The 26,519-nt window shown below is 40.4% G+C and overlaps 1 protein-coding gene across 6 annotated transcripts in view; it reads right to left on the bottom strand.

The window, feature by feature from the left end:
- PTPRC (protein tyrosine phosphatase receptor type C) overlaps positions 1 to 26,519 on the bottom strand; it is a 72,673-nt gene that overhangs the window by 25,894 nt on the left and 20,260 nt on the right. The window contains exons 3-12 of one of the 6 annotated variants that reach the window (XM_064454768.1): positions 11,616 to 11,711; positions 10,710 to 10,805; positions 10,383 to 10,409; positions 9,804 to 9,941; positions 8,959 to 9,045; positions 7,599 to 7,631; positions 6,564 to 6,779; positions 5,909 to 6,013; positions 4,911 to 5,066; positions 699 to 821 (exon numbers count right to left, since the gene is read on the bottom strand). In XM_064454768.1, coding sequence (XP_064310838.1) covers positions 699 to 821; positions 4,911 to 5,066; positions 5,909 to 6,013; positions 6,564 to 6,779; positions 7,599 to 7,631; positions 8,959 to 9,045; positions 9,804 to 9,941; positions 10,383 to 10,409; positions 10,710 to 10,805; positions 11,616 to 11,711 — 1,077 coding nt within the window. The remainder of the gene's footprint in view (positions 1 to 698; positions 822 to 4,910; positions 5,067 to 5,908; positions 6,014 to 6,563; positions 6,780 to 7,598; positions 7,632 to 8,958; positions 9,046 to 9,803; positions 9,942 to 10,382; positions 10,410 to 10,709; positions 10,806 to 11,615; positions 11,712 to 26,519) is intronic. The other 5 variants (XM_064454769.1, XM_064454771.1, XM_064454770.1 and 2 more) reach the window with 5 other exon arrangements.

The raw sequence follows: 26,519 nt of genomic DNA, 5'->3' as shown, positions 1-26,519 counted from the left end.
AGGTTTACAAAACATGCAGTACGTGGACAAAAAGAATGAATTAACCCAGGACTAGCTTAAACCTGATAGGTATTTCCTGGAATCATGTATCAGGCTCTTCATTTTCAAAATATAATTTTCCAGTCCTTGTTTTAAATAAAAGCTCACACCTGGAAAACATGGTCCCAGTATAAAGATACAGACTTACCCATCTAAATGTAAAGTGGCCTAAAACAGCATATCTGAAAGTAGTGACCGTTTAGTAGAAGACAACCACCTGCCTTTACCTATATAAACATGTACATGCTAACTGCCATACTTAGGACACCTGACTTTTACATATGTTGTTGCTACTCAGAAGGCAGGTCCCTGTCTTCTCAGAGAATATATTAACCAGCTATAGCAGCATTTTCTGAGACAGAGCACCATGCTACAAACTGATTAGGTAACTGATGATCTTGTCATAACTTATTCTTAAAAAAAGAAGCATAAGAACTGAAGGGTGTCAGAGTTGTGTCCTGAAATGGTCAACTGAATAACCACATGGTTCAACCAGAACACCCTCAAAGGAAAGAAACTTAAATGTTTATACAAAAAAAAAAATATTCTGAACAGTTGGAAGAGATGCCAATATGGTTTGACAGTGCATCATGCTTGGTGCTCTGTAAATATTAAAAACATGCAATGAATTATTCAATACTGAAGGGGTGTATACTTACTGCTGCCATTGCATATCACCCTATAGCCATGTGCAGGATTACTTGACCCGTTCGTAGATTCATTCCACGCAAGTGATACAGCTGTGGCGTTCAATATTATACTGATGCTTAAATTTCCTGGAACTGTTGTAGAAGAAAAATAACAGAGAGAGAAGAAAATGTTTGAATGAAAACGCAAAATATTCCTCTTTTTACTTAATTTGATTAAATTTAATTTCATTGGATACTAAAGCAAGATTCCAACAACATGTAATATTCTTCGTAGTCTATTTCATTCAAAGAAACTATAATAAGTATAAACAGAGCATATGTGAAAGCATCATATTAACTTCATAAATTTAATTCAATCAGGACAAGGTGAATATAGCAATTTCACATATTACTAGAATTGTCCAACATTTCCAAATATTATACATTGATTTGATTTCCTTATAATTTTAACAATCTTTAAATGTATGGCCTCAATTTTTATTTGCAGGTTACTTGATCTCCTTGGGACCTGATGAGGTACATCCCAGAGTCCTGAGGGAATTGGCTGATATAGTCACTAAGCCACTCTCCATGATATTTGAAAAGTCATGGCAGCCAGGTGAAGTCCCTGGGGACTGGAAAAAGGGAAACATTGTGCCCATCTTTAAAAAGGGTAGAAAGGAGGACCCGGGGAACTACCCTCCTGTCAGCCTCACCTCTGTGCCTGGGAAGATCATGGAACAGATCCTCCTAGAAGCTATGCTAAGGCACATGAGGACAGGGAGGTGATCTGAGGCAGCCAGCATGGCTGCACCAAGGGCAATTCCTGCCTAACCAACCTAGTGGCCTTCTGTGATGGAGTGACTGCAGCAGTGGACAACGGAAGAGCTATGGAAAAGGAGAGTCAATCACCAATGATGCTGAAAAGGCAGAGGTCCTCAACACTTTCTTCACCTCTGTCTTTACCAACACTGTTGGGTCCCAGGCTTTGGGAACAAAATCACCGGTTGATCCGAACACCGACCCACCATTGGTGAAGGAAGAGTTAGTATGTGAATTACTACAGGAGCTTGACCCCTGCAAATCGATGGGCCCTGACACCATCCACCCGAGGGTGTTGAGAGAGCTGGCTGACATCATTGCAAGGCCACTCTACATAATCTTCGAGAAGTCATGGAGAACGGGGGATGTCCCAGAGGAAGGCAAATGTTACCCCTATCTACAAGAAGGGCTCAAGGGAGGATCCGGGTAACTATAGGCCCATCAGCCTTACTTCAATCCCTGGGAAAGTTATGGAACGAATCCTCCTGGAGGCCATCACAAGTCAATTGAAGCATGTGATTGGGAAAAGCCACCATGGCTTCACTAAAGGCAGATCGTGCTTCACAAACCTGGTGGCCTTCAATGACAAAGTGACTTGCCTGGTTGACATGGGGCGGGCAGTGGACATTGTCTACCTGGACTTCTCCAAGGCCTTTGATACAGTCCCCCACAGCCTCCTTCTGGAGAAATTAATGTGTTATGGACTAGACAAGTGGTCTGTGCAGTGGGTGAGAAATTGGCTGACAGGCCGCACCCAAAGGGTGGTGGTAAATAGCTCCTTTTCCAAGTGGCAACCTGTCACTAGTGGGGTCCCCCAGGGATCGATATTGGGCCCAGTGTTATTCAATATCTTTACAAGTGATCTGGGTAACGGCATCAAGTATAGCCTGATGAAGTTTGCTGATGACACAAAATGGAGTGGGGAAGTAGACACTCCAGAAGGGAGAGCTGCTCTGCATGAAGATCTGGATAGGCTGGAAGAGCGGGCCAACAAGAACCTTATGAAGTTCAACAAGGAGAAGTGTAAGGTCTTGCACCTGGGAAAACATAATCTGGGAGTGCAGCACAGCCTGGGTTCCAGCTGGCTGGAGAGCAGCTCTGTGGAAAGGGACCTGGGGGTCGTGGTAGACAGGAAGCTCCACATGAGCGCACAGTGTGCTGCTGCGGCCAAGAAGGCCAACAGGATGCTGCATTGCATCAAAAAGGGCATCCCCAGCAGTGATAAAGAAGTCATTATCCAGCTCTACTCAGCGCTTGTCAGGCCACACCTGGAGTGCTGTGTACAGTTCTGGTCCACTCTATACAAAAAGAATGTGAACAGGCTGGAAGGGGTCCAGAGAAGGGCCACCAAGATGATCAAAGGACTGGGAAGCCTGCCATATGAGGATAGGCTGAGAGAACTGGCTTTGTTCAGCCTTGAGAAAAGGAGGCTCGGAGGGGCTCTCATCACCATGTACCAGTACTTAAGGGGCAGCTACAAAGAAGATTGAGACTCCCTTTCTACACAGAGTCATATGGAGAGGACAAGGGGGAATGGACACAAGTTGCTGTTGGGGAGATTCCGATTGGACACCAGAGGGAAATTTTTCACAGTGAGGACATTCAACCATTGGAATAATCTCCCCAGGGAAGGGGTTGACTCAGCCACATTGGACACCTTCAAGAGTCGTCTGGACAGGGTGCCGGGCCATCTTGTCTAGACTGTGCTCTTCCTAGAAAGGTTGGACTAGATGATCCCTGAGGTCCCTTCCAACCTGGGATTCTGTGATTCTGTGACTGTCATCTATCTGGACTTCTGTAAGGCCTTTGACATGGTCCCCCACAGCACCCTTCTCTCTAAACTGGAGAGATAAAGATTTGATGGGTGGACTGTTTTGTGAATAAGGAACTGGCTGGCTGGTCATACCCAGAGCATAGTGGTCAACAGCTCGATGCCCAGATGGAGACCAGTGACAAGTGGTGTCCCTCAGGTGCCTGTACTGGGACCAGTACTATTCAACATCTTCATCAATGACATAGACAGTGGGATCAAGTGCACCCTCAGCAAGTTGGCAGATGACACCAAGCTGAGCGGTGCAGTTGACACACCTGAAGGACAGGATGTTACCCAGACAAGCTGGAGAGGTGGGCCTGTGAGAACCTCATGAGGTTCAACAAGGCCAAGTGCAAGGTCCTGCGCCTGGGTCAGGGCAACCCCCGGTCTCAATACAGGCTGGGGGATGAAGGGACTGAGAGCAGCCCTGCAGAGAAGGACTTGGGGGTACTGGTGAATGAAAAGCTGAACACGAGCCAACAATGTGCACTTGCAGCCCAGAAGGCCAACTGTACCCTGGGCTGCATCAAAAGCAGTGTGGCCAGCAGGTCGAGGGAGATTCTGCCCCTCTGCTCCGCTGTGGTGAGTCCCCACCCAGAGTGCTGCATCCAGCTCTGGAGCCCTCAGCACAGGAAGGACATGGAGCTGTTGGAGCAGGTCCAGAGGAGGACCACAAAATGATCCAAGGGCTGGAACACCTCTCCTACCTCTCCTATGAAGAAAGGCTGAGAGAGTTGGGGTTGTTCAGCCTGGAGAAGAGAAGGCTGTGGGGAGACCTTATTGCTGCCTTCCAGTACTTAAAGGGGGACTGTAGGGCAGATGGGGGCAACCTCTTTAGCAAGGCCTGTTGTGACAGGAGAAGGGATAATGGTTTTAAACTAAAGGCGGGTAGATTTAGACTGGTAATAATGAAAACCACCATGCAGGTGGTGAAACACTGTCACAGGTTGCCCAGAGAGGTGGTGGATGCCCCATCCCTAGAAACATTCAAGGTCAGATTGGACGGGGCTCTGAGCAACCTGATCTAGTTGAAAATGTCCCTGCTCACTGCAGGGGAATTGGACTACATGACCTCTAAAGGTCCATTCCAACCCAAACTATTCAAGATTCTATGATTCCTTTTTAATTCAGAAAAAAAAAATCTAAGCTATTTCCAAATATAAAATTTTGGAAAAACATATAATTTTATCTGGAGACATTCTTTGCAATTATTCTATCTCGTCTTTCTTCAAATCAAGAATTTAACACTTGGTTTTGAGCAGCCCTGCACTTTTTCTTTTTTTTTTTTTTTGTCTTCATCCAAACTTCCTTACATTTGGCATGTTCTCACCCTCAAAAAAAAAGAAAAACACAGTATCCACGTGAAGGAGAGGAAGGCATCAGACCGGAAGACTGAGACCGGGGCTGGAGAAGGAAAGGAATACTGTGACTTCAGCCAAATAACCACAAGGGCAGGAGACCAGGCAGGAGGAGCAGGAGAACCTGAGAGTAGCTAAGCATGCTGCTCAAAATATATCTCCATACCCAGGAAACGCAGATACTGGGATTCATAATAGCGTTTTCCAGAAATACATGGAACGTAAAGCAAAAATAAGAATTACGCTTACCACCATAATCTGTGGTTATGTTGAAGGTTTCGTTGATAACTGTTCCAAAAAAATGTACAGTACCAATGCAGTTGTAATACCTGTTGGGTAATAACTTGTTCAGCTTCTTACAAGTTTGATTGAATGCTCCAAAGTTTTCTACAACGTATTCTGTACCTGTAGGCAATAAAAGAGTTTTATCAATATTTTTCAGAACCCCAAAAGTACATGGTACCATTTTAACTGGGATTTTCTCTACCATATTTATTCAATATAATTTGTAATAATCATAATATTCCAAACAGAACAGTGTATAACCTAATCCAATGACTAGGTTTTGGGTTCTTCTATACCAACTTAGTTTGCACAGATCTTTACTTTTCTTCAGTAAAGCTCATATGATTTGACTTTCTAAGAAAACAGTTTTCCCACAAAGATCAAAACATTTCATGGGAGTCTGGCAGAACCCTGGAGAGGCTTCTTAGCTCTTCAGCTCCCTGAAATATGAAATCTCCAGACCCAGACATTCATCATGCATTTTTCTGGGACACATGAGGACATCCAGCATCCATATCTTCTCCACCACACTAGCTGTCTTTGAGCCAGCATCTCCTTAGGCTGGCTGGCTCCAAGAGCAGACATCCTTGACTCTCACCATCCAGGAGCCTCCAGAGCCAGCTGCCAGGGAGTCTGCAGCAGACCCACAGATTGGAGGATTTCCAAACACTCAGCTCCCTTGCAGACCATCAAGCAGGACCTCAAAACCTCCAGATGTCTGCAATTTGTGAAGGTGGTAAACTCAGGAAATGAGCTCTCTGGGTTTGAACTTTCCCAGACCTGCAGTGCATGTGGATGGTAGTCCCCAACCTGGTGATCCCAGAAATTCTGAACAGCCCTTCCCTCAAACTGGCACAATTAATTTAAATCTGCCCACCTCTCATCAAAAGATAGCGTCAACATTGTTTTTAAAAAGAAATAAATTAAAAAATAGTTTTTAAAATACCTTAGAAATGTCTTACCATTGCAGCTAACATTCATATCAGCACAGTAAAATGAGTATTCCAAACATAACTTTGCAGACCTGTCTGTTTCATCTGAAACACTCAAAAGGCTCGTGCTGTTCTCTGAAAAGGAGTAATACTATATGTCACTGTGACATTGGCTATATTGATTCTTTAAATAGCAATTTGTTCTTTTATATTTGTTGACTTGTTCTGCAATATGAAGACACAATTGGCACAGAACAATATACAAAGAATTTAACAAAAAATGGAAGATAAAAATTGGAAAAGCCTACATGAGATAAAGACAATGCTGGTATTCAAATAATAAATGAAACTTAATTCAACAATCTCTTTAGTCAACAAAACATCCAGCATAAACAGTAGCTTTCAAGTGCTGGCTGGTCTTGCTATTGCTAGCCATGCTGCACATGGCCAACGTAGTTAAAGTTCCCTTTTTTCCTTCATAATGAGAAAATTAGGTCTTTTTACATTTTACTTTAAGAAGATACTGAGAGGTTTTAAGGTGCAACTTCAAAATGCAAAATATCTGCAAACCAACCAACCTCCTGTCTGATTCTCTGAAAAGAGACAAGAATTGGCTAAGAAATCCAGGAAAGCTAAATTACTGCATGTCAAGAAGAAGAAACTACTGAATTCCTTCTATACCTACCAGGCAGAATATGAGAGGGAGCGGCTAAGCAATTTCCAACAGTAACATTGTAACTCTCACATCTCTGAAGTTCTATTCCATTGGTGTTGGAATTCACAGTGAAGTTCTTGTCACATACCTCAATAAAATAGTCTCTGTTTTCTCTGAGATTTTTTAGTATAACTTTAGCCATGTGTTTATTGCCTTCTACACATGTTATGGTATAACTAATATTATCTAAAAGAAAAAGATAAAATAACAAACAATTATTTTATGACAATTTTTAAGAACCTTTAAATGTTTTATGGCACCCCTGGCACCATATGTGTTTCAAGAATACATAAGAATACATAAAAACTCAGAAAAATTAGCTGCTCCTTTTTCTTTTTTTTTTTTTTTTTTAATTTATCTTTTACTTTTAAAAGTTGTTTAGTCAAAACAGAAAATTTCCTTGGGAAAATATTCTGAAATAACTCTCTAGTTATGAAAATGAAAGAATGAAAAAGATGAACATTTCAGAACCAGATTTGCTTTAATTTAAAATGTCAGTTCAAAGTGCAACACTTTGTTTTGACACATTGAATCACTTGTTTGAACAGAAATTACAGATTTTCTTATACAACACATTTCATAACCATCTAGTAAATAATGGCTATGGTCTATGCCTGAAAATTAGGAACGAGAAATTTCTAATTCTGAAGATAGATAAACCAAAGTCCAAACTATAATTTTACTTTAGTTATGAATTGCAGTTTGCAGCATGTGATTATCAGCATGATGGGGAAAAATTAGAGAAGGCTTAGTGGAATGAAGGCAGATCTTTTCTGCAGCCCTGATATCAACAGCCTAGTGCAGGGCAATTTAATGGAACTGTAACTGGGGATAACACCACCAGAAATTTTAATAACACTAATCCTACTCTTCCAGAATTGGAAGACAGTTTATAAAATGACCTGAGATTCTAACTGATCGGTTTTACTGATCAGTTTTCTGTATTTGAGTTTACTGATTTGGTCAAATTTCAGGACTGAGAAAAATAAGGGGTTTGGTTCTTACCACAAGGTTCTTTAGTTGTCACCGTGGAAGGTCCTATAAACAAAGAAAACATAATGAACCTGTGGCTCAGCAGGTTTGGTTTTTTCTCACAGAGTGTTGGAGGAGGGTGACTGGTACTGCCCAAAACTCCTCATTCAATATATTCAATACAAGTAATTGTATTTAGCACTCCACTTGCATTTGAAAATGGGAAGAAAACATCAGCTACCTATAACCCCATTTTTTAACTAGCTATTTTAGCGATTATGTGTCTTTCATCATTTTCCAGTGACATCACTGCCTACAAATCAAACTGGTTATTAATATTTATGCATACAAAGTTACACAAGAATATTCAAAAATCCTACATTCTCATAGCAGTATGATAAGCTACAGCAGTTTCTCAGGACATGTACGCTGTGGAACAGCTAACTGAACAGTATCCAATATCACTAAAGAAACAAAATTTTCGTACTTTTTGTGCAGCCACTCTTACCTTTAGAAAGAGATTTATGCAACAGTACAGGTCGTTTTACCACTGTTTTTACAATGCAATACCCAAAAGAAATTACAAGCTGGTACTTAGAAAACCTGCACAGAAGCTTGAGCAAAGAAATTAATCATGGAAAAAATTGCTGAAAATATACTAAGGTATAAGTGTTACCAAAAGAGACTGATACCTAACATTTTTCACAGAAGATAGGCCTGACTGAGTAGTGCCCCTAATGAGAGGGTAAACTGAGAAAGTCCAGTGGAGAGTTACCAAGATGGTTAGGGGCAGAAGACCCCCCAAGTAAAAGCTAAGCTCAGTCTGTCAAAGAGCTGACAGTAACCTACAGCTACTTGAAGGGCAGTTACAAAGATGGTAACAGTGTAACTCCTGGATGTACTTTGCTCAAGCACACACATATATTTTACTGACCTGAATAATTCCTTACAGCCCAATTACAATAGTAACGTGTAAGTGCTTGCAATGTTAGATCCCAAGAAAATGTTAACACTGAGTGAAACAAAACATAAGCCACTGGAAAACAGAGAAACACACAGATCTGTGGATATATTCATACTTTTTTGCTGCTTGGACAAATTTCTGTATCAAGAGTACTGACACAGCAGTTGACAGATTTACCCTCCTACTATGCCGCTGTGTGGAAATAATTTCTAATTTTCATTTGCTTGACAAGTAGCAAATCTGGTACCTTTAATATTACTCATAAACTATTAATAGGATTCCTAAAAGCACCCTTAAGTTTAATGCAGTTGTATGCCTAATTGGTATGCTTAAGTTTGGTAAAAGAAATTAAAACTGAATTATCTCATTCTAACACATTTCCTGTGCTTGCAGTATCATAATTGCAATAACTGTGTGCAAGTTTGTCACCTATGGTGTGAGTGGGCATGATCCCAGTGTTTGCTGGCGTGTTGACTGGTGCGATGGTGCTGTGCAAGGATGTTGAACTGTAATCATCTGTAAGGAAACAACATATCAGCATTAAAAAGTAAAATTCATTCTTTCACATGGCTATGTCATCAGAAATGTCACACTACAGCCCTTCTCCGCTTTTTTTTCTTCTGGGCTTTTTGTAATTTAGAGAAGAGTGCTGAAAGAAAAATCATGTTAATATATCCAACAAAACAGAAAATGAGTATTTAAATAGAAAGCAAGCTTTTAGGAGTACACCACTTACTAATTAATTTTGCAATGTACAAGAACAATATTTTGGTCATTATTTAGGCATAATCCAGGATGGAGTCAACATGGAAATAGCATTAATAACTGTGAACTGGGAAAAACTAAAACATTTTGCTATGTTCTTACAGGAAAACACAATTACAAATAGTGCTTGTCCTCTTTCAGAAACAAGCACTCCAGTAGTGTTCGTTTGCCAGATCACATACCTTGCTCACTATATTACTTACTATATCTCAGTATTTATCTCCCTGCTTATAAACTACTGACAGGTTTCTACACTCTCTTTTATGTCCATTCCTATTGCTCTTGCTTTTGCAACAGCTGGCATTTTGATACTACTGTGATGCCTACAAGACTTGGCTATCAGATACTAGATCCTAGAAATAATTCTGGTATTTCCACTATGGCTAATTGCAGAAACCTTTCCTATTTGATGAACCATAAGCTGAAAAAGGCTACCCTGAGGCTGAATTATTTAGTTTTCCCCTACAGTTCAGAGAACAGTGAGTGGCATCTAAAGGAAGATGGCAAACCTGATGAAGCATTCTTCAAGGCAATGGGAGCGCGTGTGGTGAGGGCAGCAGTGCTGCTGCGTGGTGAGTTGGAGAGTCCCATGGCAGGGACGGAGCCTGTGTGCGTGGAGAGGTATGTGCTGTCTGCAGGAGAGACACCTGTGGTGAGAGGTACAGCAGTTTCATTAATGCTTTGGAGGCTGCCCGGTCAAGGAGGGACACAAAGCTGCCCACAACACAGGACTGCTGTGCTGGAGCACTCTCATACTGAGGCACTGTGAATTTGTTAGGAAGGAAGGGCTCAAGGTATTAGGAGGTCCAACAGGTGTCAGGTGAATGTCCAGTTAGTAAAATCCTTTTTGGCACTGACAGCACCTCCTTCAGGCTAAATATCGTGTTTTAAAATATACTCAAATTCGTGACTCAAAATCAGACTTCTCTGATATTCTTGCCTCTTAAGACAGTGTATTTCATTTCATTGGGCTGGATGAAAAGGCATTACACACTCTGCGAGATAACTGTGCTCAGGAAAAGGAAAGAATAGATTATCAGAAAGAAAAAATCAATGCAGTACTGTCATGTAAATTAAGAGTTTCTTACCAGGTGTAGACATTGCTGACACAGCTCCTTAAAAACAGAAAAAGACAGAGAAAGGGTAAATTAAACTTTCGAGGAATTAAACAAAATCATATGTCAAAAATATAAAAAGAAACATTCCTTCCTCCCAACTATCAGATGAGACCCCCAAAATATCAAGCATATAATTTGTGGACTGATATTGTCCACATTAAACCACTTGTCCTTGAGCCAGGAGTCTGTGCTGTGCAGCCTGAGGAGTCAAGACAGCATCAGGAAGGCTGTGGTGGATGCCAGTTCCGCTAAAACAGGAGAAAAGCAGCAATACCACAGTCCTAAATTCACCATTACCTTCAGTGGTGCTTGGAGGTGAGAGTGATGTGGAGCGTGCAGGTGGAGGTGACACAGGGAGGGGAGAGCTGGCGTTTGCCAGATTTTCATCTCCTGCTGCATAGCGGGGGAAAAATATCATCAGGTGAGCAACACATGAAAGTGAGAAGTTCACTGCACACAGAAAGTTTGCCAGCTGCTCTCTGAACTATATTTCTCCCTCCAGCACTGGCAAAAAAACCCCACATTTACATTGCTCTGCAGTTCCTGCACAGGCTGTGAAACACATCTGCTTGAATTTACTGCAGGAGAATGGCTTGTGATTAGGTCTGCAAGATCACATTTGTCTGGGATGTCTTTGTGGTGGAGATTTGATCATCCTTTAGCACAGTGTGTGGGATGTACTGATTTCACGTGTTTGAAAACAGCAGCTGGAGGGGGTGAAATTATGTGCAGCTTGCAAAAAGCCCAGACCAAGTGGAGTGGTTTTGTTTTGTGTTGTTGACCCAGGAAGGACCCTCTTCCCACAATCATCACATACAGCTGTACTGCCCAAGGAGCTCTGCATGAATTGCAGGAAAGTGCCACTGTGACAGGTCAGTGTGAAACTCTCATCTGAGAGGTCAAAGGGAAGGGGTGTCCATAAGGAAAACATGAACTCATAACAACAGAATGTTATAGCTTGAATTATTGTTGCTTTCTCTGAAAAGCATGTTTCAAATTCCCACCTTTGATTTAATTAAAATAAAAAACCTAAATAGACCCTCATCCCATTAACAAATTTTGCTGTAATATAATTGACCTCAAATATAAATCACCAGATTGCTTTAACAGTGATGGAGTTAACCAATGTATGATAGAAGTAGGTGCCAGTTCCGCTAAAACAGGAGAAAAGCAGCAATACCACAGTCCTAAATTCACCATTACCTTCAGTGGTGCTTGGAGGTGAGAGTGATGTGGAGCGTGCAGGTGGAGGTGACACAGGGAGGGGAGAGCTGGCGTTTGCCAGATTTTCATCTCCTGCTGCATAGCGGGGGAAAAATATCATCAGGTGAGCAACGCATGAAAGTGAGTAGTTCATCTATATTAGAAAAAGGCCAATGGTTTGCACAGCTTTCTCTGAACCATGTTTCTGATGACAGATTCGACTGGGGGATACTTGAATGTTTTCATGTTTAACAACGTGTTTTGCAATAACAAAAGCTAAAACCCTCAGAATCTTTCGCATCATCATGCAGCAGTGCATACAAGCGCACACAATATCAACAGAGGGTGACATTTTTGCTGAATGAAGAAGACTTTATTGCTTAGAAGAGATACCAACACTAATTCTGTTGTCAAGAAAAATCATACTTACCTATAATCCTGACTATATAAGAGGTGGAAAGCCAGGCCTCGGCATTCCTGAGAGATATTTACTTTCCCTAATATTAATTACTAAATGGCAGTGCCCTTCCTGGACCATCCTGCTGATATTTAAGAATGTCTCCAAATAACTCTTATCTCCAGGTTATAGATTACTTCCTGACTGAGCTGGGAGCTATGATCTTTTCACATCTATAAAAACAAGCCTCTTTTTTACACTCTGCTTTGAAATCCTGACCCAAAACATTTTGTATTTGTGCAATGTAAAATTACTGTTGCAAGAGAGGCAAAAGAAAATGGCAATGGCTGAAGCCATGAGTTTGTTCTCTTCACTATGATGTTTACACATTTTGAGGATTAGAAGCTTCTACTTTGACACTGGAATCCTGAAAGGCATCCTGAAAGCATGCATGTTCCCTCAAGACATCTCTCTCTACCACAGCCTGCTATGTTTTCAGCGAGGAGCAAATTCCACTTGTTCACACACTCCTTGCAGTCACTGTCCACGGACTTTCATCTGCCTGTTTGGCTCTTCCTCTTTTTCAATTAGTTCTTTCCCACTATGTTTCTTTCCTGGATTTTTTTTTTCTTGGCATGCGTGTTTTACTGATAGTACTTTATTGTTTATAATTCCTCTGTTACTTCAGCTTCCCTACACAATACTTCACAACTGGTGTAGCTCTACTCTTTTGAAAATAAACTCCTTCAACCTTTAAAACAAAAATCCAGGTTTATGTGAAAAACTGCAATACTTATGAAGGATACATGTTCAGTTGCCCTGTTTGTGTGCCAGGGTCAAAACCATGTCTCTAATCTCTGACGCAGAAGCTCAGCATAGGCAGATCTCCCGGGACTCCAAAGATATCCTCCTATCGACCCAACAAGCAGCAGCACACATGTTGGCTGCTCAATAGCCACCATGTATTCTGCACCCCATATGGACAGTTGAGAAGACTGACAATAGCCGTTAAAAAGCATGACCAGTGATGACAGAGTCACCTGTGAGGAGTGAGCAATTTCTTTATGCTCAGAGCTGTCACGAAATATGCATAAAAAAGGATGTAAACATTCTAACTCTAAAATAATGTACGTACATTTCTAGTGAGCAATTTAATTTGTTGTGGACTGTACATTATTCAAGATCTCTTCCTAGAAATTAAAATTTTGAAAAAGCCAGTATTATGATATTTTCAAGAAAAAGTATCAACAGAAATCAAAGAAGCTTAGCTAAAAGTAGTAATGCAGAGCTAGCTACCTCATTTTTCATTTACAGAAGTAAGGTGGTGTGTCGCCTAAAATCTGATCCATAAGATGATACATCAATAGTTCAAAAGATCATCTATATTTTTGCTTCTTACCTATAACATCTCTCATTCATACCTTATTCCCCCTCCTTCCCAAATTGCACTTTGGTTCAGCACATTAAATATACCTCAAGCCTCAAATTAACTTCCTGTCAGCATTTACACAGATCAACTTTCACTTAGATAACTGTTTCCAAGAACAAAAATAAACGGAGTTGCAGAAAAAGTGCTAAATGAAACTCTGCTCAGGGGTTAGTGAAACATTTAGAAATATTTGTCAAGCTATTTGCTGATCTTTAATGCAAGTATGATAGAGACAAAAAAAATACACTTCAAGATTCCCTCATCCAAGTGAAGTAAGATAATATGAGCAGAAGAGGGCCCATAAGGTTGTCACAGTATTGTATTTCTGGTTGCCTCATTCACTTCCTTAAGATTCCTGTGAAAATCATTTCCCCATCCTCTCCCTTGTAAAGTTAGGAATAATGCTACTAGCTTAAATATAGTGTGAGGTTTATTGCTCACTCATGGTGACAAATGTTAAATGTTACACACAGTCATAGAACTAAGGTTGGAAATCACCTCAAGAGATCATGTAGTCTAACTGCCCTGCTCAGGCCAGTGTCAACTAGAGCAGATCATTTCTTAAAACAGTTTGGAAAATAACAGTCCTAGATTGCCCTTTTTTCCCTCCAAATAAGCATGGCATTTTAACAGAATTTGATGGCAGTTTTATGTCCTAAGCATTTTAAAGGCCTCCTACTCTTCTGTAATTCTATTCTATGATTTATTACAGCAGTGGAATAGGGTGCAGTTGAAAAGAATTCAATAGGTGGCACCAGAACACTAAAGAACTCCTCTCAAACAGCAAAGCAGATACAGTTCCCCATATAACCTTATTGAGGTATACTAGGTAAACTGAAGGAAAATAAAGAACGATCCCAGCACACCAGACTGTGTTATTCCAATATTAAATAGGCATTTTGCTACAATTAATTTATTTTTCAAAAAATGTCCCTCAGCTAACAAATATGTCTGAGATAAGCTTGGGTTAACAAAGTTAACCTCAAAGTCAAAATTGTCTGCTCATGATTATATTCTAAAGCATATCTCTGGAATCTTGAAGGCTGAAATCTAAGGACATCTTTAAAATTTAATAAGGATGTTCAACCCCCCCCCAAAAATGCTGTGCCGTATAAAAGCCTGATGATTACCAAACTAAGCATCTTGTTCTGGGTTTAAACAGGAACTATCCCAAACCTTTCCTCAAATCTCAACTGCATCCAGCCATAAGACAGATAATACACATAGGATAAGCTCAGATAACCCAAATGGAAGAATTAAAGTACACAAAAAGTTCCTCCTACTGAAGGAACTTTTCTAAGCTTCCCTTTTTCTACTCTTGACTTGGCCATCAGTTGGTTCCTGCTGACTTACCCAAAATATTTGCAACCCATCAGTAATTTTGGAGCGGGTCTGGCTTTAGTTGGGCTGCAAAAAGATACAACCAGCACATCCTACAGGGAGATGAGAGCTTGGCTAATCACCTTCACTCCCTTTCCTCACGTTACCAGTTGGCAGATGGAGTGCAGCTGCTCCTTGAAAGAAAGGTTTTAGATGGCATGACAGGCCGCCAGTGAAATACACCTAAAAAGGATGAGCTGACCACCCTTTCTCCTGAAAGCTCAAAGACATACAGGTCCTGGGAGTGAAACATGGGACTACCATATTTTGAAGAAACCTTTCAGTGTTCAACAAGAGTAAAAGGAAAAACAATGAAAGAAACCAGGCCACAAAAAAAAAAAAAAAAAAATAAAGGCAAACACCTCAAACCCCAATGACAGCAGGCTGTATAGGTCACATTTGACTCTGCACTTGCTGCAGTGAACCGTGATCACACCCGTATAAGACATTACTGCTCGCTGCCATCCTCTCAGGAATGAGAATAAAGTGAAAATGCTTTTCACTTGGCAGGACCGAGTGGCCCAACAGACAGCAAATCAGACCTAGGATAAGTTAAAAGACACTATGTTCCAAGTAAGTCCAGGGTCTGATCTTCTCAAGCTGAAGGAAGCACCAGAACACATTTCCTGTGCACATGTGTTATTAAAGGAAACTCTGGCTGATGAGATGGAGGTACTGTTGAATCTGCATTAAGAGCCTAAAAACATTATCATGTTATATGGGCAAAACTACATTAACTGATGACAAGGAACATGCCTTTTAACTCCATTCTTCTGCTTAATTTGCACAGTGGGTAAAATGGGCCTGGTTTTGTATTTCCTGCTGGGTTGGGCACGGGACTGCGCTTGCATGCCAGTAGCTCAGGCAGTCACCTCTGAGCACAGGAGCGCTGCAGTATTGCATTCCTTGATACACACAGCATACATAAATGTAGAAAGGAGGAGCTCTTTCTGTTAATAGTGCATTTGGTGTTTTGTCTAGCATGGTACCATACCAGCTGGCTCATCACATCTAGCTGCACTCTGCGTGTCTTTGCATGGGGAGGGGGCAGAGGAAGTAATTCTTCCCCTCAGCCTCGTGCCTACAAAACTATTGGCCACTGGGTTCTCCTGCCAGTATATTGGACAGACCCCAGCAACCCCCACCGAGCAGCACTTCACACAAAGCAGCTAGTGTAGGTCCAGATTCTGTGTTCCCTCTTTTGACAGCTGAACGGCACTGCTTCAGCAGGGTCAGGACTCTTCACATCTGCACAGAAAGCAACAGGATGTGGTCTACTTGTTCAGATGGAGTAGAGCTCTTTGACGGGGTCTTCTAGCAAGCAGCACAGACGTTAGTCAGCTCCACTGCAAGCCAATACTAAACTGCAAAAAAAGAACAGTTCCTGGTGGGAGGTGAAGGGTGAGTAAGGCAAGGAGCCTTAAAAAGTTCTACCAGCCACCCTTCTTTGATTTATTTTTAAACTTCAAGTGGGATAGGATGTAATTCACACCTAGTTTAAGGCTCTCTTGTGCTGCCAGAACCAGCTAAAGGGACCTTAAAAAAAATGAGCATCAGGGCCAGAGATGTTACTGCTTCTTTTTGCTGCAAATAAGAAATAAAGGGATCCTTTGCTACTTTATAAATGAATCTAGGCAGACCTATGACTAGGCTAGCAAACACTTAAACCTCTGAGTAATTCTATACCACAGAGGACCTCTCAAATTTCATAGGTAGGATCATGTGTACTAAAGTGCTTTAATAATCACAGGCTGCAGAATTACACTTTATTCTTTATCACTAACTCTGGGGAAGAAAAAAATAAACTGCTTCCAGTTTCCAGACAAACTGCTGCTTTTGAAAATTGATTAAAAGATGCCATATAAAGTTCATATTAAACATGTGAAATTTTGTATGTTCTGAGTCAAAAAACAAATTATTCTTTTGAGTTTAGCATGTAGAAACTTGTCAGGTAACTGGGAAGTTTCAGAGGGTCCTAAATATAATGCCTATGCATTTGGTTATTGAAGATACAGCCATGAAATCACTTCAAAGTAATTCATAAGCTAATTAGTAAAAATCTTCATAGCTCTAGAGCAATCGTAAGAATGCTATATATTTACTGTAGCTGTGAATTAAAACTAAATAAATACTAGAATTTCTATTCCCACAGGCAATATTTACAATATTTATTTTCACCAGAAATTATGGATAAAAAGTTTAAACTAACTTTTAATTTAACAGAAATTCTAAAATGTTTTGGTTGAGAAATGCCCATTGTTATCTTTTAGCATCAGGATGTAACATTCATTCTGACTCTCCAAAATTATAATTAAAATAGTTTCCATTGTAATTTCTCAAAATAGTTTCTTTTACACAAGTTCATTAATAACTGCCCTCTGTAGTCGCTCCTTAACATAGTGCAATCATCACCTAAGAGCCTGATCCTGTCACTCTTTCCTACTACCTTTAAGCTTTGGTTAAAATACAGATCTGGGAGCCAAAGGCTTTTTTGTTCCTGAGACACCTACCAGTGCTCAGACCTGAACTGCATTGTGGAAGGCATAGTCTTCCTGCAAACCACATCTCAGGTATAAGTGCAGGCCTACATTACAGGTGTATATGAGCATGTATATGAACACCTATATGTGGTATTTTTTTAATAAAATATACCTTTGAAATTAACGCTTATATTTGGTTCCCTATATCTATGACCCTCTCCTTGCTGTCCAGCTTCCAGAATGGGAGTTGTCTCTCTCCTTCTCAATTTAAGAGTCAACTATAAGCATTAAACAGCATTTACAGCACTGGAGAACACAAAAAAATTTCAAATTAACCAGCAATCAAGTACAAGGGCAGCTGTCAGAAGAAAGAGGTGGAATTAAGAAGAATTTGTAGCTGGCAGGTACAAGGAAGAATACAATATTGCAGGCTCAGGAAAGAGGAGGAAGTACAAACATCAAAGTTTGTCAACATTCTTCAACTAAAACAAGTTAATACCAAGCATAAAGTCTGCTAACATACAGAGCCTGCCTTCAGGAAAGGATAAGAAGCACAAGAAAAATACTGAAATAGTATCTTTTTCTCAACTAACCTGAAATCAAATCAAATATCTGACCATTTAAAAAAAGGGGATTTTCTGATTCCAGCTACGCAAAATGAATTCAAAAGCTTAATTTTTCCAGAGAAAAATAAAAACAGAAAAAACCAGAAATTTCCCTCAATAAATATTAATTTCATAAAAACAACATTTGTTACTAACGATATCTAGAATTTCTCAAAACCATCAACCTGAAGTAGAACAAAAACTAAAAGCAGCAATTCAAATACTTCTTGCTGTGCACACAGTTCTTGCAAACTTAAAATAAATATCCAGGAATATTGTTTATTTAGCAGGCAGAAGGAAGGCTTTTCTATCAATTGTACCACACTTCAAATGACATCCTCAGTCTTCATAGGAGGACTTTAACTACAGTAACCCACTTGTACAACTACAGCTAACGACACCTTTGCTGCTCTGTGGTTTCTCTCATGCTGTTTACTTCTGTTTTTCTTCTACAGAACCCTACTCAAAAGGAAGAGGGTGCAGCATACTGTGGTTTAGAGCTTAAGTGCTTCCAAATGGTGAAACTGAGTTACCATAGCACCCACATGCTCAAGTAATCAGACCTATCTTAGTGCTAAACCACAACTTCTCTAGTGCAGTCATGAAATTTCCCTATTAAACTCCTTTTCACCAAATTTGCATTTGTAATTATTTTTAGTTGTACAGGTTCATTAATATGATACAGTGGGGGATGGCAATCTTCGGGATACAGTCCAGGCTGCTTTGCAGGGAGTATTTGTCACTATGTGAATTTTCTGCTAGAGGGAAGAATATCAAACCCTGATGTAACAGTTACTTCAGCTGTGAAATGCTGGCTACTATCCACAGTCATTAAGATACACATGAGGAATGGAGGAGAGGCTGTGATATTTGCTTGGCAATTTTGTGCTACACACAAAAGAAAAACTGTGTTAATGCTTCTTTTGCCTTTTGTATATATTCAGTATTTGTGCATATATGAAGTCAAGAGCCAGGCTCATGTTGATACTGTGCTAAACTTGTCTGTTGTCAAGGGCCAGCCTCTAACATTAGTTACGATTTTTCTAGCCCTGCTGTACCTTCCTTGATCTTCCTTTCCCACATCTACCATGAGCAGAAAGAAACATTTGATCCATATTACTCTGCTTAATGCTACCAAGAGGCTGGTTCTGGATTTGCTGAACGCATATTGTTTATGGCAAGCAGAAGGAGGAAAGAACATGCAACTATTACATTGTCCCCTCAATTCCTACTCCAATCCTTTTGCAATTGCCACCTCTATTAGTCATGGGGACTTACTGAGCACAGCTGAAGGCAGCTCAGTTCTCAAGAGTTTTGACCAGAACAGGAGGCTGCAGCTGAGAATTGACTGACTATTAGTGAGAGTGTGAGGCAGGGAAAGACTTCTTCATCTAAGACTATCTCATTGGACCATGGTTTATTTAAATATTTGACTTGCTTCTCTATCTACATCTGAGTTCCTTCAGGATAAAAAGCACTATCTGGGATTGTAGATCTCTTCCTGACTGCATGTTACTTTTTACATGATTTTGCCAGCAATAGAAAATGGGTCCTTTGCTCTGCAAAACAGAAACAAATTGGAAATATTTTTCTAAACTATCTTTAATCAGTTCAAATGTCAAACCAAAACAGTTTAGTACTGTATGAATAGGAGCATTTTAGCCACTGATAATATAAAGCCTGCTTAAATCAAAAATATCTTCTGTCTGGTAGAGATGTACTAGCACGAAGTCCTTGGATCAACAGCTCTGTACCTACTGGGAGCGTTAAGTCAGTGGGCACTCTATTCAGTGATTTTCAGAAAGATGCAGACAGTGATTTTTAACAAGAAATGAACATTTCTTTCAAGAAATTACATCTGTCTATGACTCTTCCTTTTTGTAACAATATTTTTCTCTGAATCTGTTGTTACATTAAAGACCCAAACAAAAATTGCTAACTGGGCAGGGGGAGCTGAGGGAGGAATGCAGATGACAGAGGTAAATAGTTTATGTTCAGGTGCTCTGAACATCTATGTCTCCAACTGACATCACCTGGATTTGCAAATACTTAGCTTTCCTACAAAATAGGATCAAAGCACAATCAAAAATGGAAAGAAAACACATAGGCTCTGAAAAGAGACCATAACATTTCCTTTAAACTCTTTTTTTTTGGTTACCTTAGATGCACATTTTATTCTGAGCCAGTAAAGCGGTTTAGATGGAAGTCTGACTTTCAAGGTTAGGTTGCTTCCTCTTGATTTAATTTTATTTATAATGCAGAAATGTCAGTATTCGTCAGTCCTGACCATAATTGCTTGGTGCTATATTCTATGGATGCTGTGTAAGACAACTTATGCCTGGAAAGGTTTCAGTCAGACAAGATGGAGAAAAGGAAAGGAAGATTTCCAGCGTTACAAAGGGAATATTAAGATTAAAAAACAAACTGTCCAGCCACAATACTTGAGACAGACATTCACAAATTCTTAGAAGTCTATTCTACAAACAGGATCCCCAAACAACAATCTAGTACCACGTAAATTCACAAATCCATCCTTTTACTGTCACAAATGGCTAGTTCCTAACAAACCATTTTTAAATTTTTTATCCATTGCATATTTCTTTTTAATGAAAAAGGACATATAAAGGTGCCACAGGAGTGCCATGGCTTCACCTTGGTGAAGGGCAGAGGGCAGGGCAAGCAGGGCTGAGTGGTGGCAAACAGCCTCATGCCAGTGCGACCAGAGTGTGATGAACCACAGAGCAACGATCCACCAGAGAGCAACACTCAGTACTGTTGCAAAGGTGTAGCGGGGTGTTCCTCAGGTCTGCTCTGACACTTTGACAGCGCCTAGCTGTCCAGACCCTCAGCAGTAGGGGCTGGGGACAGAAAGAGCCCAGAGCCCCACAAGTCTTTCCAAAGCTGTAGTCACAGAATACCTCTGGCTTAGTGAGACAGGCAAATGCACAGGCAGTAGCTGAACTGTTCCCACAGGACAATTCTTCCCCTCACCAAGGTGAAACTCCCAGTAATTCAGTATTGCTGCAAAATCATGCATTTCAGATAGTGCCCTGAATACAAAATTTCTTACACTCACAGGAGGTGCCAAGTGGCTCACGGGAGTGGTGATCTGAGAACCGCAGTGATGTCTGCTGCTACAGAAGCACCCCTTTTACAGAGCCCAAGGCTGGGGTTGGAGGGAGTCAGCTGCTATCTTTGATGAGAGCTGATGTCCCATGGTTCAGGTGAGCACATTGGAGTCAGAGTGAGGATCTGTCTTTATCTGCTCAAAAGAGTGATGTGACTGTTTAATTGAAGTCTCTGATGATTGTGCAATTCAGCCTTAAAGAAAACTAGCTGCCTCACTGCACAGCACAGTAATGCACATGCCATTGTTCTGTACCTCCAGTGCACAGCACTGGGTTTTATTGTGCTCAGTTACTCTGCCTGCACAGCCGCAGCCTTTGAAAGATCCTTAACTACAGTAGAGGGGCACAAATCAGAATAAAGATGTGGTTATAGCAAACTCTCCACAAAAAAAAAAAAAAATTTCCAGTGATCTGTCATTTGTATTTCTACAACTTCTTGCTCCGAGCTTAACAGGACCCTCAGCAGTCCCTGTGCTCCATGAGCCTCACATTGGTCCCAGCCTCACATCTCCAAGCAGCAATGCTCTAAACTATCCTGCTAGTCTCAGTCATCTCCCATGACCCAGATTTCTTCCAGCATGAAGAGAAGATCCTAACCAGCACTGGCTGATAGACATCTAGCTTCTGTTGCTTAAAAGGATAGAGAGTACAGAGGGGAAAAAGAATCAGCCAGCTCAGTGGAGAACTGTTCCTACACCAACTCTGCCTCCTGGGCAGCTTCCTTGCCCTCCCAGGGCTGCCAGCTGTGGACAGCAAACTCTTCTTGTTTCAGGGGAGAGTGGTTTTACTTGGTTACTTGGTTACAATTCCTCCAGACATTCAGGCCAGAAACGATCAGAATGGAGTATCATTCATCAAATATGCTGCTGAATAACGTTTTTGTTGTTCACAAAATATTGTGACAAACTATTCACTGATCAACTATATACTTGTTAGGGTACAATTTAAGACACAGTAAAATATACACACAAGATGTTGATAAGAATCATCATATAAGGGTCAGATTCTACTGCCACTACTCATACAAACACTGTAAAAAGTAAATCTTTCAGTGAAACATATCAATATCTTTTAGAAAAGCTGCCCATTAAAATTATTTTTAGATATTTCCTATGTAAACTGTGGAATAATTCATTTTTTATTGAAAACCAAAAGTTACCAGTATTTACATTAATCAAAACTTCCTACAGTTCATATATAACCTGAAATCCATCTTGTACTCAGCCAACATGTGGAAAATTGGGACTGTGACCAAGACATTGCACATTTTCCGACCATCTCTGTGCCTCTGTAGTTTCCACTGCAAAGTGGAGATAATGGCACTGTTCTACTAAACTGGCATATTGCAGTTGGAAATTCATTAAAAATTATGGACTTTGCAGACAAGGGATCTGAAAGTGCTGTAAAAAAAATACGCTCACATCCGTCTGATTGCATAAACAGGAACAGTCAAAGGGCAGCAAAGAAACTCCTAGAACACATACAAAAACCTCTCACTATCTCAAAATCTGGATTGCAAAACCTGGGCTCTGCCCCTTCAGGGAAGCTGAGCCAGAGCTATCGAGAAGGGACCTGTATTTCATGTCATGCCAGAAGCAATGATGAACAGATTTCAGAAAAGAGCTGAGCGCATATAACTCCTCCTGAATTCAATAAAAACTGAGTGAAAGTGGCTTCTTAATCCCCTTTCCTTCTTTATTTTTCTTTTGAAAATCAGATCATTAATTTTGGTGCCCAACTCTGGGCAGTTACCTGCATTTTAAATGTGTCTTTTTTTCTCTTTCTCTGTTTGCTATTTTCGTTATAACAAACATGAGATATAAGCCCCAACTTTAACCAACAATCGATCTGATAATCATTAGCAAAAAGAGGGGAAAACAGTTCGCCTGATTTTGCTTTAAATCCTGTGCTGATCATTCTTTTCTGAAAGACAGTGTATGCTGAACATTCCAGGAGATGAAAATAAAGGCTTAGAATCGAAGGACTCCACTCTGCTCACAGGGACTGTGGTGTCCCATATTCCAGCAAAAAAAACAGTCTATGTTTCCATCTTTTGTAAGAGGCAGGCAATTTTCATTAGCACTTCATAAATATTTTTTTTTTATTTTTATAATAATATTTTATTTAAAAAATATTAAACGAGCAGTCTGGGAAAGAAAAATAAAATCAAAGATACTAGATAAAGATGCTAGACAAGAATTTATTCAGGAAGAGAATTTTATGGACCTTTCAAAGTATAAGGACCCAGGGAAAGCCCTCAGGCCTAAGCTAAGAGAACATCCAATTTCATGCTCCAAATAATTTTACACTCTTTATATAAGCACAGCAATGCACAAGCCAGGAAATTCAGTAGACCTGTAAACATTTCTGATGTCTAATAAAAAGAAATATTTATATAGTGGCATTACACATCTTATGACAATACCAAGAACAACTCCCACTTGGAACTGAAGGTCAGAAACCCAGTTTGATCAGTTTGTATGCACACATGCACATAGATAGAGCAGTTTGGAAGTAGCATGTGTAATGTCTTCTGTGAGGACAGATGGAAAAGCTGAAGCAGAAAGACACAGTATGGGCAAATGTGGGTAAGATTTAATTCTTTCAAGGCCTACAATTTAACTACATTTTGTTGAAACGCTGATTAATTTATGACCATGTGACCTAGTAAAATTAACTGCAATTTCATTTTTAACTAAGGGAATATATCAGAATTTTTTCAGTTATGTAGAATAAGACACTTGGAGATATTATTTTGCAACTCTACAGCTTTTCATACATATGCCATGTAAACTCGATAATATGAACAAACCAAGAAAGACAGTAAGTTCTGGTAGGTGTTCAAGAAAGCACCTTTGCACAAACAATCATCATTGGCTTCAGTAGGAATTAAGCCCATAGTTTGAATTAAGATGACATCCTGAATCAGGACTGTTACAGAGCTCGGTGTGTAAGCATATAACAGATCCCTAATATCACCCCAGCAACAAATACAAATAGGAAGTGGGGACTGACAGTGCTTAATTCAGCATTCAGCTCTGCTAGCTCAGGAAAACACCTAAGCCTTTTCTCTGAAACTTGATGCATGTAGACCAGCTCCACTGTGGAATCACCCGGCTTTCCATAGGATGCTCTGCATTGATATGTATGCTGTTAGGAGTACTTGGATAAACTGAACTATGATCAAAACTGCACCATGGCATGCATGGCCACACTCTGTGTCAACTTGGCTTTTATAACACTTCATACTGCAAACTGAAAATTTCAAGGCAGTTTCATTCATCTTAAATTATGAAAGACAATTTATAATGGTGTCCAACATTAACAAGGCAATTGTGACTAGTATACATGAAGACTCAAATTTCAGTCTAGAAATTTTTAACAGAAACTAGACATTAAGATAGTATTTCAATTCTGATCTTCAAGATTACCCTCACATCCAGAAAGTCTCAAAAAATCTATGAAAAAAAGTAAAATTCTAGCTTCTGGACTTCCACTTTGCTGTACAAGATTCTTTTGTAGGAAATTCCATGGTCAAGGATGCATGAAGTTCTGCCCATTATAATGTCTTCTGCAAAATCATTCCATTGTGCATTGTTAAAACATTGCCATGCCTTTCTTTCCTTTTGGAAATAAAATATGTTCTTTATGTACCTTTACATAACCAAGACACAAAGAAATTAAGGACAGACCAGCAGCGATGCAGCAATGACAGTGTAAAGCAATCTGAAATAGCATAGTGAAAGATAAGGCAGGAAACTATCAGCCTTTTTAGGTTGACAGGGCCAAAGAAAAGCTTTGCAAAGATTGGTAAACTCCCAAGAAAATAAGGAACACAGTTATCAGGGAATGGAATTCCCTATCCAGGACATAACGTGTTCCTGTTAGGAGATGAGGAGATGCCAATCCTCTAGGACCACAGCAAATGGTATAAAAAACAACTGAATTAAAGACTGTTAATTCATTTTGGCAGATGTCTGGGGCAGAGAGCCACCCCAAAGGAATATGGTTCTCTGATGAATGAAGATAGAACTTTTACAAAAGCATTCTCCAAAGAATGCATGAAACAGCACTGAGGTCCCTAACATCTCCTACAACCCCTCTGTTCAACCCCTGATCATGGGTGACTGCTGGGTCACCCATGGGCGACAGAGGAGGAGCTGGCTCTGCAGAGGTGAGTGGCTGATGGCTGGGTGGGATCCCGCTGCGCTTGGTATCATGGGGAACTTTTCAAATTAGACTAATTACAATCTATTTGACCATGGCTTACTCCATATGAACAAGGGTCTACTTTACAGGAGGAATGTGGGCCTCTTGCCAGAGCATCTTCTCTCCAGCCACAAGTGCAGGTGCTTTTACTTGTGCAAAGGTACACAATGCTAAAATGGCTTAATCACCAAGCATGATCTATCTTTCAGTTTTAAGTTATTGGCAGTTGCTAATGAAAGTCATCTTTTACCTCATCAATGTTAAAGAGCTTTGACACTACACTGTAGTGCAACCTACCAAATGTGGTTGTAAAGATCCTGCTTCTGCAGCTAGCTACATTACTTCTTGTTCAGGGACCTCTCTGTCTTGCTTTACTGTACCCTGTAGTCACATCCTTTTTGGCTATGAGTCATTATAGTTAATCAGCCACATGGTCAAACTCCTATTTCAGTATAAATCAACTTCAGTTTAGATTTGAGTGGCTTAACCATAGGAGGGTTCCCACAGTGTTAAGTTTCTGCCTTTGGACGTTAGGGGACACAACTGAGAGGTCAATGTTGGTGTTTACCCATTAGTCAGCCTGAAGCTTTACTTACTGTTCATATGCTGGTTTGGCAAAGATATAGATATATCACATAAAGTAAATAAAACCCACTGCAATCCACCACCTCACTAGGAAGGGGCAGAAGAATTATTTGGACACTTAAAAGTAACTAAACTGTTGTTAAATGTGTTTGGTCTCTAATAGTAACTTTGGCCAACAAAATGTCTTCATGTGTTCCTTCCCAGGCTTTGCATTAATGCTGACACAACAGCTTATGGTGCAGTGCTGATACATTAATGGGCTAAGAGAGGGGTATGGGATTAGCTGCAGGTCCCGCAGGGGTCCAGTGCTTTCTGCACATGCACCAGAGAATGCTACTCTCTGCTGGGAAGCCTGAAATTGCAAAAGCCTTATGTGATTGGCTACTTCTTGCCTCTCCCCTGCCCACCCCCCCCGCCCCCCCGCCCCTTCCCCAAAACGAGAAGTTCCTGATTCTCTGCTTCATCTGAAGCAGTTTCAGCAGCGTACCTCCAAACTGCAATGGTCCCATGTTCAAGGAGCTGATCGCTTCCTGCCTGGCTCTGTTCATTATCTTTTCATCATGCTTATGTCATGCTCCAGGAGACTGGATCCATGACTCTGATGATGCCTCCACAGCACAAATATCCCCATCTAAAAGATGTGTCCAGTCTCCATAATCTAAATACTGACCCATTCTTACATCAGAGTTTC

The sequence above is a fragment of the Phalacrocorax carbo genome, chromosome 6 (genome assembly GCF_963921805.1).
Source record: "Phalacrocorax carbo chromosome 6, bPhaCar2.1, whole genome shotgun sequence".
NCBI classification, from domain to species: domain Eukaryota; kingdom Metazoa; phylum Chordata; class Aves; order Suliformes; family Phalacrocoracidae; genus Phalacrocorax; species Phalacrocorax carbo.
This window is presented reverse-complemented; position numbering and strand designations above follow the sequence as displayed.